The following is a 14,002-nucleotide window of genomic DNA, read 5'->3' on the forward strand; positions in this document are numbered from 1 at the left end:
CAGATGTGACAGAACACTACCCTGCTGTCAAAGCTAATTTGTACAACACTGAATCAAGATATTTCTTTTCTATGCAAGGAAATTGTACAGATTTCATGTACTGATATACAGCTGATCCAGGAGGTATTTCAAGATATCCCTAAATTGACACAAAGAGTTCAGAAATATTTGGAGGTAGAAGTTACACTGCAGAAGGCTGTTACTGTATATGTAAATGTATAGTATGCTTGTCATTGCAGTTGATCAAAACGTATCCCAGAATGTTTCATAAAACAGTAAAATAGTTTCTATCATTCTGTTTCAGCATGTTGGAGGAAAGCTTTTCTTTGACAAGAGAGATGAGTCAGAATTTGGTAAGTCACTATGATGGTCCATCTCTAGGCTAGAGGATTCATCACCTCTTTATACTTCAGTATTAACCATGGAGTCATTGACAGTGCTCACTATGCTAAAATATACAAGATGAACCACATTATATCCAAAGTTTGACAAAACAACAATTTTTTGTCACAGTGTAAAATATCTTGGCTCTAACACCATCTTAACTTTGAAACCATCAGTGAAATGATCAACTGTACCATAAGTATCAAATGTATGCAGTAAGAGCTGACCTTTGACATGCCAACAGTGTCACTATGATCTCTCGTCCATAACTTCGGATCATAACTTCGGTGATGGTGCGTGCAGGGCATGGCAGCTACAGTTGTGCCTTCTCTATGTATGCTAATTTTTCAAGTTATGTATATCCAGTCACATAGTCACAACTTACCCAGAACACATATTACATGTTGGTAGCAACTACTTCACCAACGAGTGCTAAAACTCAAAATGTGGAAGCAAAATCAGCACTGAGATAGCACCTTCTGCCCAGAGTTTTGATGTCTATCATCACTAAACCTAATGTCAATCAATATGACTGAAACCAAAGTTATGCAAAACATGAAATTCCCGTGCAAGAGCAGTTGGAGACACTATGCAAGTAGCGCCAATAAGCCTTAGCGGGAACACTGCTTCTGATGCACAGCAATGTCTTAAACAGAGTTTTCTGTACCACGTTATGATATTGTGTGCACTTCTCACTCTTCCATGCACTGATGAGACAAAATGATTGTGAAATGTTTGTAGTTGTTTGTAAGATTTCTTTGATCAGGTTGAAATGAACCAAAATGAGTAAAAGACGCTCCTTGTTTCCCTTTTATCAGCATACAATTGACAAAGGCAGTTATATGTTTATTGACAAGTTTCACAGCTGAACTTGTAGCATAGGATAATTGCGGTACTGCAAAGAAACTTGTGTAGTGAAAATTGATACAGCTGCTCTTGCTGAACAGATGAAGTAGTGACTCTTCAAAAAATTTTCTTTGTATTCAGTTACACTGGAAATTGTGTCAGTTCCGTAGATAATGCATTGCTTTCATGGTTTTTCAGATTTACTAACTGTCAATGAGACAGCCACAGAACCTCCACAGGAAGAGGAGAAACACATCAATGCACCAAGGAATCTAGCTTTGGAGGCAACATTTGTCAACCACAACTTTTCTCAACAATGTCTGAAAATGGTAAGGAAATATTCAGTGTCACAGTACACCAGCAACCTTCATTCTTCAGGCACAAGTGATATTTCTTCAGTCAGATTGTTTTAGCTTTTGGAATTTGAAATGGACTTATTGTGCCAGGCCTATGCTTGACTTGTAGAAGACGTCTCTGTCTTTTGTAATTATAGAGGTCTAGATGTCACTCTAGGATGTATACATTCTGTACCAATTCCAACACCACACTGTCATCCAATCAGCTTTGTCTATTTCCAGTTTGTTGTAAGTTTTCAAGTGACAAGCAGTTTCTCTGACTGTCCATGTTTCCATGCGTAGACTGAATGACTGGAAAGTTGTCTTGTTATGAGTAATACACAAGTCCTCCGTTGGGTTATACAATTGGTTAATGTACGTGTATCTGTGAGCCAAACAAAATAGTTTTTAACATGTTCAATACCTGTGCATGTATGCCACAACTAAGCGAAATCATTCCATGGTCTGTTTTCATTGGACTTCCCTTCTCACTCTGTTTGCTTCAGAAATTTGGAAGAATTGATCCAACATAGACTGTGTTGATATCATGAACGATTACTTTATCCATAGAAATAGCTAATATGTTATTGTAAAATTGATTCTACCAGTACCAATTGAAGTTCTATTCTTCATCATTTCATACTTTGCTAACATCTGAATGTCTCATATTTCAAAATAGCTCTCTCTATTGTGTTTTGTGTAATGTGTTGGGTATCAATCATATTGCATAATGTTTAAACATTTTTGTAATGAACAATCATAGTCATGGGTATTATTGGTTGTTTGGATTATATTTGACACTGCTGTGTATTTTTTTTCTTCAGAATAATGAAAAGTATTCATTTGAAGATCCTAATCCATTTCAGCAAGATGAATCTGATGGTGAGATTGCTTCTGTTGGATACAGGTAAGGTGTCCCATGCTGTCAAAGAACATATGCATTTCTCTATTGATAAAAAATCAGGATAAATGACGTCAATAACATATCATTGTATACAGACAAAGTAAACTCTACCATTGCTCTGTATGCATTCAATGATGAGTCCAAAGAATGAGATCTCTACTTCTGCTTCAGCATTGCTGTGGATAAGAGATCACCCTATCAGTGATTCTTGGGTAATATGGAAACCCACTGATGGAAATTGTTTCATTGTTTCACACTCAGATTGATAGGTTTCCCACATAGATTCTTCTTATTCTTTGGGTTTGATCATTTGATAATAATGAAGCTATTGTAGACACATTAATCACAACATTGTAGTTGCTGGTACCCAAGTTGCCAGAGTGTAGATCTTTAAGGAAAAGTCAGATAAGATACATGCAAATTTTCTTTCCATGTTCTGAAATCTGACATTTACTTTCAGTTGTCAGAGCATGCTTTTTTTATAGAATTCAATATTTTATTTCAGTTTCAGTCTTTCATTCGTTGATATACTTTTTTCTACAAAAAGTGCTGGCAAAGTAACAATTGTTATGGCAGATTCTTTTCCAATGTTTAATTTCCCCCATCAACATCTGATAGTCACTATCCCATAATGAATAAAATACTACCAGGTAAGTTCAATTGATCAGAAAGATAAATATGGTGTTCTGATTATTCTGTTTCAATTCAAGGAAAAGGTGCATTCTGTACAGCAAGTGTAAAAAGGAGTACCAGTTTTCACTAAGCTTCAAAGTAAACCGTAAATCAGTAATATCTTTTTCAGTCTGGATGTAAAACAGTCTATAAATGCCAGATAGCAAGTTACAGGGATGACCACATGTCTTTATTTTGATTGAATGAAGAATGTATGCAAAATGGATTTCATTAAAGTTTTTATTGATGTACAGATTTCTTGAACTTTGCATCCATGGCCAGTAGTCAAGAATTTTGCACGTTTTACATTTTTTACATTTATCCATGCACGAAATACATTCTTTACATTTAATACATTTATTACATGAAAGGTCTGCACGAAATACATTCTTTACATTTAATACATTTTTTTACACGAAAGGTCTGCACGAAATACATTCTTTACATTTAATACATTTTTTACATGAAAGGTCTGCACGAAATACATTCTTTACATTTAATACATTTTTTACATTTATGTCACGAAAGGTCTGCACGAAATACACTCTTTACATTTAATACATTTTTTACATTTATGGCACGAAAGGTCTGCACGAAATACATTCTTTACATTTAATACATTTTTTACATGAAAGGTCTGCACGAAATACATTCTTTACATTTAATACATTTTTTACATTTATGTCACGAAAGGTCTGCACGAAATACATTCTATGGTCGGGTCGGGTTTAGCTGGGCTTGCACGAAATACATTCTTTACATTTAATGCATTTAATTCATTTTTTACATTTAAGTCACGAAAGCTCCGATGCACGAAATACATTCTATGGTCGGGTTTGGTTTAGCCTAGCAGGGCTTGCACGAATACATTCTTTACATTTTATACATTTAATACATTTTTACATTTATGTCACGAAAGGTCTGCACGAAATACATTCTTTACATTTAATACATTTTTAGCTCCCATAGCCATATGTATATATGGCAATGGAAGCTATTCTTATAGGCTGGGGAAATGTCTGTATGTATGTATGTCTGTATGTCTGTGTGTCTGTATGTCTGTATGTCTGTATGTCTGTATGTCTGTCCGTCAACATCAAAAACTCCAAAACCGCTGTACATTCATCTTTATATTTGGTGTGTACATGGATGATGGGCTGTAGATGAGATTTTGTTCAAATGAAGTTGTCATTGCCAAAAATATGCAAATTAAGTGAAAAAATGTAAAAACAGTCAAAATTGAAAAAAACTCAATAACCACTGAGCAGATTACATGCAAAATTAGCATGTAAGTACTTTAGGCTGACATGAAATGATTGTGCACATCTTGGGTCAGTATCTTGGACTTGCTATTTTTCATGAATTTTTTTGTATTTTCTCCCATTTTGGTCAAAAAATCTTCTTCTCTGAACCACAAGTCAGATTGATTTGAAACTTGGTATGGAAGTGCATAGGAGTGACCTTTCCCAAATTTGGGCAAATCGTGGTGAAATTTGCATATTTTTAGTTTACACGTCCATAGACTCCCATGTATGAGGCAGATCTCCATAGACTCCCATGTATAAGGCCACAAAAAATAAAATTTTAGTTTCTCATCGTATTCATATTGCAAAAAGGATGCAGTGACACAATTATTAGTCCCAACGGATGAAGTCCAGTGGGCTTATAGATCGGGTCATGTCCGTCTGTTCGTCCATCCGTGAGTCAATCCGTTCACGCAGATATCTCGGATATTTTGACAAAATGTCATGTGACCTTGATGACCTTTGATCTCAAATATACATATTTGTCCATAATTCAGTAACCACAAGTGCTACCACCCTTCATATATGGTATGATTGGACACCTCATGACGCCACATATTGTACCTAATTAATTATGCACATATCTAATTTTGAGCGAGCCAATAGAGCTAGAGGTCTGATTTTTGGTATATAGGGATAACTTAGCAAAACAGTTTTTTTGACAAAATGTCACGTGACCTCGGTGACCTTTGACCTCAAATATACATATTTGTCCATAACTCAGTAACCACAAGTGCTAGAGCCTTCATGTATGGTATGATGGGACACCTTATGACGCCACATATTGTACCTCATTAATTATGCACATATCTAATTTTGAGCGAGCCAATAGAGCTAGAGGTCTGATTTTTGGTATATAGGGATAACTTAGCAATACAATTTTTTTGACAAAATGTCACGTGACCTCGGTGACCTTTGACCTGAAATATACATATTTGTCCATAACTCAGTAACCACAAGTGCTACACCCTTCATGTATGGTATGATGGGACACCTTATGACGCCACATATTGTACTTCATTTATTATGCGCATATCTAATTTTGAGCGAGCCAATAGAGCTAGAGGTCTGATTTTTGGTATATAGGGATAACTTAGCAATACAATTTTTTTGACAAAATGTCACGTGACCTCGGTGACCTTTGACCTCAAATATACATATTTGTCTATAACTCAGTAACCACAAGTGCTACACCCTTCATGTATGGTATGATGGGACACCTTATGACGCCACATATTGTACCTCATTAATTATGTGCATATCTAATTTTGAGCGAGCCAATAGAGCTAGAGGTCTGATTTTTGGTATATAGGGATAACTTAGCAATACAATTTTTTTGACCAAATGTCATGTGACCTTGGTGACCTTTGACCTCAAATATACATACTTGTCCATAACTCAGTAACCACAAGTGTTACACCTTTCATATTTGGTATGATTGGACACCTTATGACACCACATACTGTACCTCAATAATTATGGACATATCTCATTCTGAGCAAGCCAATAGAGCTGGATGTCTGATTTTTGGTATATAGGGATAACTATAGGAGAGAAATTTTTTGACCAAATGTCATGTGACCTCGATGACCTTTTACCTAAAATATATGTTTATGTCAATAAATAAGTAACCACAAGTGCTATGTCCTTTGTATTTAGTAGGATGGGAGACCTTATGACAACACACGCTTTACCTCATTAATTACGTACACATCTAATTCTGGGCAAGCGAATAGAGCTAGAGATCTGATTTTTTGGCATATAGGGATTAATTAGCAATATAATTTTTTTTTTCAAAATGTCATGTGACCTCGATGACCTTTGACCTTGATTATACATATATATGCATATCTCAGTAACCACAAGTTCTATACCCTCCAATTTTGATAGGATATTAGACCTTAAAGCCCCCACTCAATTATCAGATTTATCTAATATAAATATTATTTCCTTGATAAAATATTCAATGGAAAACAAAGAATGACAACTGTTAATGGGCTGTTGACACATTCGCTAATGTGAGAACCAGGGATTGAGAAATGCACCTTTAAGATGTCACATCTTGTACCTCATTTATAATGCACATATGTATTTCTGGCTGGCCAATACTGCTAGAAGTCTGATCTATTTCCTGATTTAGAACCATTTTCACTGTCTCCAGTACATTACATTTAAGTATTTTCACTTCATGCACTTTATCCCTTTCACACATGTTCAAATATCTGACCAGAGAACAAACACTAAATAGTCCAGGATGGGAGCTACAGTGTCATTGACGCTATTTTTTACATTTATGTCACGAAAGGTCTGCGCGAAATACATTCTATGGTCGGGTCGGGACGGGTCTAACTGGGCTTGCACGAAATACATTCTTTACATTTAATACATTTAATACATTTTTTACACGAAAGGTCTGCACGAAATACATTCTTTACATTTAATACATTTTTTACATTTTTTACACGAAAGGTCTGCACGAAATACATTCTTTACATTTAATACATTTTTTACATTTATGTCACGAAAGGTCTGCACGAAATACATTCTTTACATTTAATACATTTTTTACATTTTTTACACGAAAGGTCTGCACGAAATACATTTTATGATCGGGGCCGGGTCTAGATGGGCTTGCACGAAATACATTCTTTACATTTAATACATTCTTTACAATTTATACACTTTTACATGTTTTACATTGATGGCATGAAGGTTCTGCACGAAATATATCATAAGCTCGGGGCAGGTTGTAGTATGGCTTGTAAAAGTTCAAAATGGGCGAAAATTGTCCTAGCATAACGTACATTACCGCTGAGAGACGCTCAGAACAAGATTGGCAAGACAAAGTGTTACATAATGTATTGTTATTCAGCACCCATTCACACCTATGGCCATGTCGAAGTCCAGATAGTTAAACCACGGCCCCTGTAACGTGTCTTACGTGCGGACATTGTTACGACAAAATGTATTAATTGTACAGAATGTATTTCAGGCAAGGCCCGCCTAAACTCACGATAAGGTCGGACCGTCCCTCCCAACCAAGTCCTGATAGTTTGTGCGGACATGATATGAAAAAAAGCATTTAATGTAAAGAATGTAATTCGTGCAGACCTTTAATGTAAAGAATGTATTACATGTAAAGAATGTATTTCCTGCAAGCACAGCTAGATCCGACCCGACCTTAGAATGTATTTCGTGCAGACTTTCATGTTATAAACGTAAAAAATGCATTTCGTGCAGACCTTTCATGTAGGCCCCCAAATGTAAAAAAAATGTAAAGAATGTATTAAATGTAAAAAATGCATTTCGTGCAAGACCGGCCCAAACTCCCGATGATGTCCGATAACTCCCGAGAAAGACCAGAGAGTTCGGTGTATTTCGTACGGATATTAAATGTATTAAATGTATTAAATGTATTTCGTGCAAGCCCAGCCAAACCCGACACGACCATAGAATGTATTTCGTGCAGACCTTTCGTGACATAAATGTAAAAAATGTATTAAATGTAAAGAATGCATTTCGTGCAGACCTTTCGTGACATAAATGTAAAAAATGTATTAAATGTAAAGAATGCATTTCGTGCAAACCTTTCGTGACTTAAATGTAAAAAATGTATTAAATGTAAAGAATGTATTTCGTGCAGACCTTTCGTGTATTAAATGTGAAGAATGTATTTCGTGCAAGCCCAGCTAAACCCGACCCGACCAAAAATGTATTTCGTGCAGAGCTTTCTTGACTTAAATGTAAAAAATGTATTAAATGTAAAGAATGTATTTCGTGCAGACCTTTCGTGACATAAATGTAAAAATGTATTAAATGTATTAAATGTAAAGAATGTATTTCGTGCAAGCCCAGCTAGACCCGTCCCGACCCGACCATAGAATGTATTTTGTGCAGACCTTTCGTGACATAAATGTAAAAAATGTATTAAATGTAAAGAATGTATTTCGTGCAGACCTTTCATGACATAAATGTAAAAAATGTATTAAATGTAAAGAATGTATTTCGTGCAGACCTTTCGTGACATAAATGTAAAAAATGTATTAAATGTATTAAATGTAAAGAATGTATTTCGTGCAAGCCCAGCTAGACCCGTCCCGACCCGACCATAGAATGTATTTCGTGCAGACCTTTCGTGACATAAATGTAAAAAATGTATTAAATGTAAAGAATGTATTTCGTGCAGACCTTCGTGACATAAATGTAAAAAATGTATTAAATGTAAAGAATGTATTTCGTGCAGACCTTTCGTGACATAAATGTAAAAAATGTATTAAATGTATTAAATGTAAAGAATGTATTTCGTTCAAGCCCAGCTAGACCCGTCCCGACCCGACCATAGAATGTATTTCGTGCAGACCTTTCGTGACTTAAATGTAAAAAATGTATTAAATGTAAAGAATGTATTTCGTGCAGACCTTTCGTGACATAAATGTAAAAAATGTATTAAATGTATTAAATGTAAAGAATGTATTTCGTGCAAGCCCAGCTAGACCGTCCCGACCCGACCATAGAATGTATTTCGTGCAGACCTTTCGTGACATAAATGTAAAAAATGTATTAAATGTATTAAATGTAAAGAATGTATTCGTGCAAGTCCCAGCTAAACCGACCCTACCATAGAATGTATTTCGTGCAGACCTTTCGTGACATAAATGTAAAAAATGTATTAAATGTAAAAAATGTATTTCGTGCAGACCTTTCATGTAAAAAATGTAAAAAATGTATTAAATGTATTAAATGTAAAGAATGTATTTCGTGCAAGCCCAGCTAAACCTAACCCGACCATAGAATGTACTTCGTGCAGACCTTTCGTGACTTAAATGTAAAAAATGTATTAAATGTAAAGAATGTATTTCGTGCAGACCTCTCGTGACATAAATGTAAAAAATGTATTAAATGTAAAGAATGTATTTCGTGCAAGCCCAGCTAGACCCGTCCCGACCCGACCATGGAATGTATTTCGTGCAGACCTTTCGTGACATAAATGTAAAAAATGTAAAAAATGTATTAAATGTATTAAATGTAAAGAATGTATAAAATGTATTAAATGTAAAGAATGTATTTCGTGCAGACCTTTCGTGACATAAATGTAAAAAATGTATTAAATGTATTAAATGTAAAGAATGTATTTCGTGCAAGCCCAGCTAAACCTGACCCGACCCGACCATAAAATGTATTTCGTGCAGACCTCTCGTGACATAAATGTAAAAAATGTATTAAATGTAAAGAATGTATTTCGTGCAGACCTTTCATGTAATAAATGTAAAAAATGTATTAAATGTAAAGAATGTATTTCGTGCAAGCCCAGCTAAACCTGACCCGACCATAGAACGTATTTCGTGCAGACCTTTCGTGACATAAATGTAAAAAATGTATTAAATGTAAAGAATGTATTTCGTGCAGACCTTTCGTGACATAAATGTAAAAAATGTATTAAATGTATTAAATGTAAAGAATCGTCTCTAAAAAAATGTAAAAAATGTTAATTGGCAACTATTGGCCATAGCTCGAACTTTGTCCTTCAAAATTTTAACAAATGTTGATGGTAGTAGGAATTGTTATTTTCCATGTTCTTAATCTTAATAAAATCTCCTTTTTCTCTCTCATAGGTATCGGAAGTGGGACTTAGGTGATGGCATTGAACTCATAGTGCGATGTGAACATGATGGAGTTATTGTTGGTTCAAATGGAGAAACACAATTTTTGAATATCAAAACTCTGAATGAATGGGATTCAAAGGTAGGCATAGCTGAAAATGACAAATATTACCAAAATTCCTGTTTTGCAAAATGTCAACAAATGGATGGCATTCAGTTATGTACCGGATAGAGTATGAATGTTTTAACCTTTTCCTTGTTTGCTCTGTGGTATCATGGACTCAGTAATCAGCATTCTGTGTTCAATAAACCTGAAAATTTTAATTATCAGGCAAGATTCATAAATGCAGTTTCTTACTGATTTACTTGTAAATAAGTGTGGTTGTCTTGTCTACTGTTACACTCATGGACAGGTGACAAATAAATTTAAAATCTGAGAGATTGAATATGTGCATCTCGTAATACGTGGACTTGAACAACAGTCCAGATAGAATGGGAGAAAATGTTTGGACAGTATTAAAGTGATTCTTATCATAGTGTAAAGCAGGTTAAGGCCATTGTCTTATTAAAAAAGAAATGTTTCAAGAGTTCTGTAAGCATCTCAAGAATTCACCAAAAACACATCTTCTATAATACCACTAGTAGACCTTACTGCCTGAAAACAGTGCTAGTTTGTATTTCTTTACCTACACAGTTGCACAGTATCGGATGGGAAAACAAACTGTTTCTTGCTGGTCCTGTCATCCGCCATCCTGCCAAGTCAGTGAAAAACAGTATTAACCAAAACCTAATTTCATAGACCTAGCATGTCTCATATACTATCATGTAACATACTTGTGTTCAGCTTGGCAGTTTTAGCACACCCTAAAAATCCACCTGAACATTGTGTGGATCCCTGGACTTACTGATTTCAACTAACTTGGCAAGATGAGGGCCCCTTACTCCTTTGGACACCCAGAAATTCTGTGAGATTTCAACTGATTTGGTGGGAAAGGAGATTTATTAATTAATAATATAGCTCAACTTGCTTCTGTTTGAAGTGGAATAAAATATGATGTTTTTGTGTCACATGACAATTGAAACATGTATTAAAATACCCTCTGAATAAGGTTAAGTATATTAAGTAACAAAAGTCTGTCCAAAATATCATCTTAATTCATAGGTAAAGCAAACTACTTATGATGTTAAATAATGTTGTCTTTTGTAGCAAGTGCCCGGTGCTGTTGAATGGAGACAAAAGTTAGATTCTCAGCGTGGTGCTATTCTAGCAACAGAGTTGAAGAATAATAGTTTCAAATTAGCTAAGTGGACTACTGTGGCACTGTTGGCTAACTCTGATCAACTTAAATTTGGGTAAGTTTGATAACTATTTAATTGTTGTTGACTTTATCATAAATTGTGATAAAAACCCAGTCCTCAAAGCATTTTGAGTACAGAGTAAATTTGGCATAGTAGGAAGAAAGGAGCATCACTGGTGTTTTCTTTTGCACACTTTTTTGAAGGCAATAGCAATTTTTGTCTATTCCATATGTAAATTTTCCCAAATGTACCATTATGTGGAGAAATGAGAGTAACTTCATGGTTTTGGTGGCTGCAGTTTATATGAAACCAATGTAATACAGACTGATATTTTACAGTATGTTCTATGATGCCACTTTTATAATGTCAATTTTTGGATTTGAAATAAACTTCTTGACTCGATATGTGTAATGGTTAATAGAAAAGCTTCCACTACAAATTTCCTTGTTGCATGCTATTGCAGCTGCCACTGTCATTGATGCTATTTTCACATATTTACCTTATCATAGCTATGTTTCCCGTGTGAATCCTAAAGACTCTTCAAAACACGTCATCCTTGGAACTCAGCAGTTCAAGCCCAGTGAATTTGCTTCTCAAATTAATCTGAACATGGAAAATGCATGGGGAATCCTTCGTTGTATTATTGACATCTGTAGAAAGCTGGAAGAAGGCAAATACCTCATCATGAAAGACCCAAACAAGGTATGCAATGTATCTTATATGTCACCTTTATCAAAACAATGGTATATGTATTGACTTTACAAACTATCAAAGCTGTAACTTGCAAAAACATCAAATCAGCGCATTTTCTCTGGCTTAGCAGTGACTTAATTGATATCGTGAGATTTTTTATTTCATCATGATATTTATCATCATATGTTAGAAATAACCAATAAACTAATAGAGCCTCTACTTGAAGTAATTTTTCTTGAACATCATGTGCAGTTGTTGCTGCAAACAATTAAGCAGTGCAACTTTCATAAAGCTAAAGTGTCCACTTATGTCAAATTTTTAACAATTTACCATTTCAACATCATATCTTGAACTGAGAAAATTTCTTGACAGATCAGTTTTGACTTGAGTATCATGTAGCTTTTGTAAGACACATCATTCTTCCACAAGTTTTCCTGTCTTTTCATCAGACTCCGTATAGCTGGTCTTTTCTTCAAAGAATCACATTTGTCAGCAAAGTTAACAAATGCCGTGGTTTTGTTTATGTTAAAAGAAACAGCTGCAACAAGATTACTGTCATTTTTCAAATGCGTACATGCTAACAGTTTACTGTATGGCTGAAGAAGACATTACAGATTCAAAATCTTTAATCGCAATGTATTCTGTTTGTCATTTCAGCCTGTTGTACGAGTCTATAGTATCCCTGATAACACTTTTGAAAGTGATGAAGATGACGACAATGATGAAGAAGATGACAATGATGACAATGGTGAGTTGAAAATGAGTGAATATGGTTTATCAGTAGGGGAACTTTACAAAATGGTGAAAGTTGATGAAAAATATTGAAGCAATTATCATTGAAAAAAGGTGTTATTATTCAATGGAATTGAGACTGCCATGCTGAGTGATTTCCTGTCAGACAGTTTATAGATGAAGACATAGAGACAGCGTTTTGTTGCCATACATATTGAAACACTGATGCCTAAGCTATAAAGGTAATTTTATATTATAATAAACAAATGCCACTGTTAGTGGTTGAGAAAGTTTTTGTCAAACCTAGATTTGTCACTTTTGACATGTTTTATTGCTCTCTTTGAATGACCTTGTGATTTGTAAGTACATGGTTTTGTAGTTGATTTGTGGACAGTAATGTCATCTACAGTAATATGAAACCCAGTGTGTTTTATCATATCTTATAATTTTTGTCTTTTTTTTGTCACTGCAGAAGAAGACGATGATTAAGTAATGATGAAGAATGCCCTATATGGTTTGCTGATATGGTTTATATAGAGACTACAAGAAACAGTTGACAAAGAAAAAGAACTACCAAGTTGATAATGTGGCACCCATATGACACTCATGTGACACCTGTATGAACAGAAATTATTGAAGTGAAGCGTCTTGCAGTAACACATTATTTTGATGTGGATCTGTGGCTTACTTTGATTGGCTCAAATTTTATCCATGAATGTTGTAACTTTAGCAAAAAAATAAGTAATGAATTTTTCTTCTCTTATCAGTATTTACAATATTCCACATTTATCTCTGTTCCTTTAACAAAACACTGGTATCATAATATTCAGCCATTGTAGTCTCCATGACAACTACTGCGATATGAAATTGTTTCCTTTCAAGCAACCATATCTCTGTCACTGTGAATTTATCATTCTTCCCTACAAAAAGGAAAAATAAAGTAATGACAAAGATTGATATGCATAATGGTTTTTCATGTTATGAATTCTGTTTTCCCTTCATGTCCATTTTGTGAGGAGATCAGGATAATCTTCTTTAGAAAAGTCAGTAAATCCTCACAAGGTATGGCATCCAGACGTTGCAGTCAAAGACGCCAAACTAATCCCCACCCTCAAAAGAGAGAGGTTCAAATGTTCATGAAAAAAGTGTCTCTCTGTTATATGTATATGCAATATTATTATGTATCTGCATTAAGGTAGCAACTCACCTTCTTCATTGATACCTATTTTCAAT

At 34.8% G+C, this 14,002-nt stretch overlaps 1 protein-coding gene across 1 annotated transcript in view; it reads left to right on the plus strand.

Annotated features, from left to right (window-relative positions):
- Positions 1-13,735, plus strand: part of LOC139152101 (eukaryotic translation initiation factor 3 subunit D-like) — a 29,626-nt gene extending 15,891 nt beyond the window's left edge. The window contains exons 9-16 of the mRNA XM_070725206.1: positions 305-353; positions 1,429-1,559; positions 2,390-2,472; positions 10,058-10,187; positions 11,253-11,398; positions 11,854-12,046; positions 12,695-12,785; positions 13,242-13,735. Coding sequence (XP_070581307.1) covers positions 305-353; positions 1,429-1,559; positions 2,390-2,472; positions 10,058-10,187; positions 11,253-11,398; positions 11,854-12,046; positions 12,695-12,785; positions 13,242-13,258 — 840 coding nt within the window. The 3' untranslated portion in view covers positions 13,259-13,735. The remainder of the gene's footprint in view (positions 1-304; positions 354-1,428; positions 1,560-2,389; positions 2,473-10,057; positions 10,188-11,252; positions 11,399-11,853; positions 12,047-12,694; positions 12,786-13,241) is intronic.
- Positions 13,736-14,002: the final 267 nt, after the last annotated feature.

The sequence above is a fragment of the Ptychodera flava genome, chromosome 15, assembly GCF_041260155.1.
Source record: "Ptychodera flava strain L36383 chromosome 15, AS_Pfla_20210202, whole genome shotgun sequence".
Classification (NCBI taxonomy): Eukaryota; Metazoa; Hemichordata; class Enteropneusta; family Ptychoderidae; genus Ptychodera; species Ptychodera flava.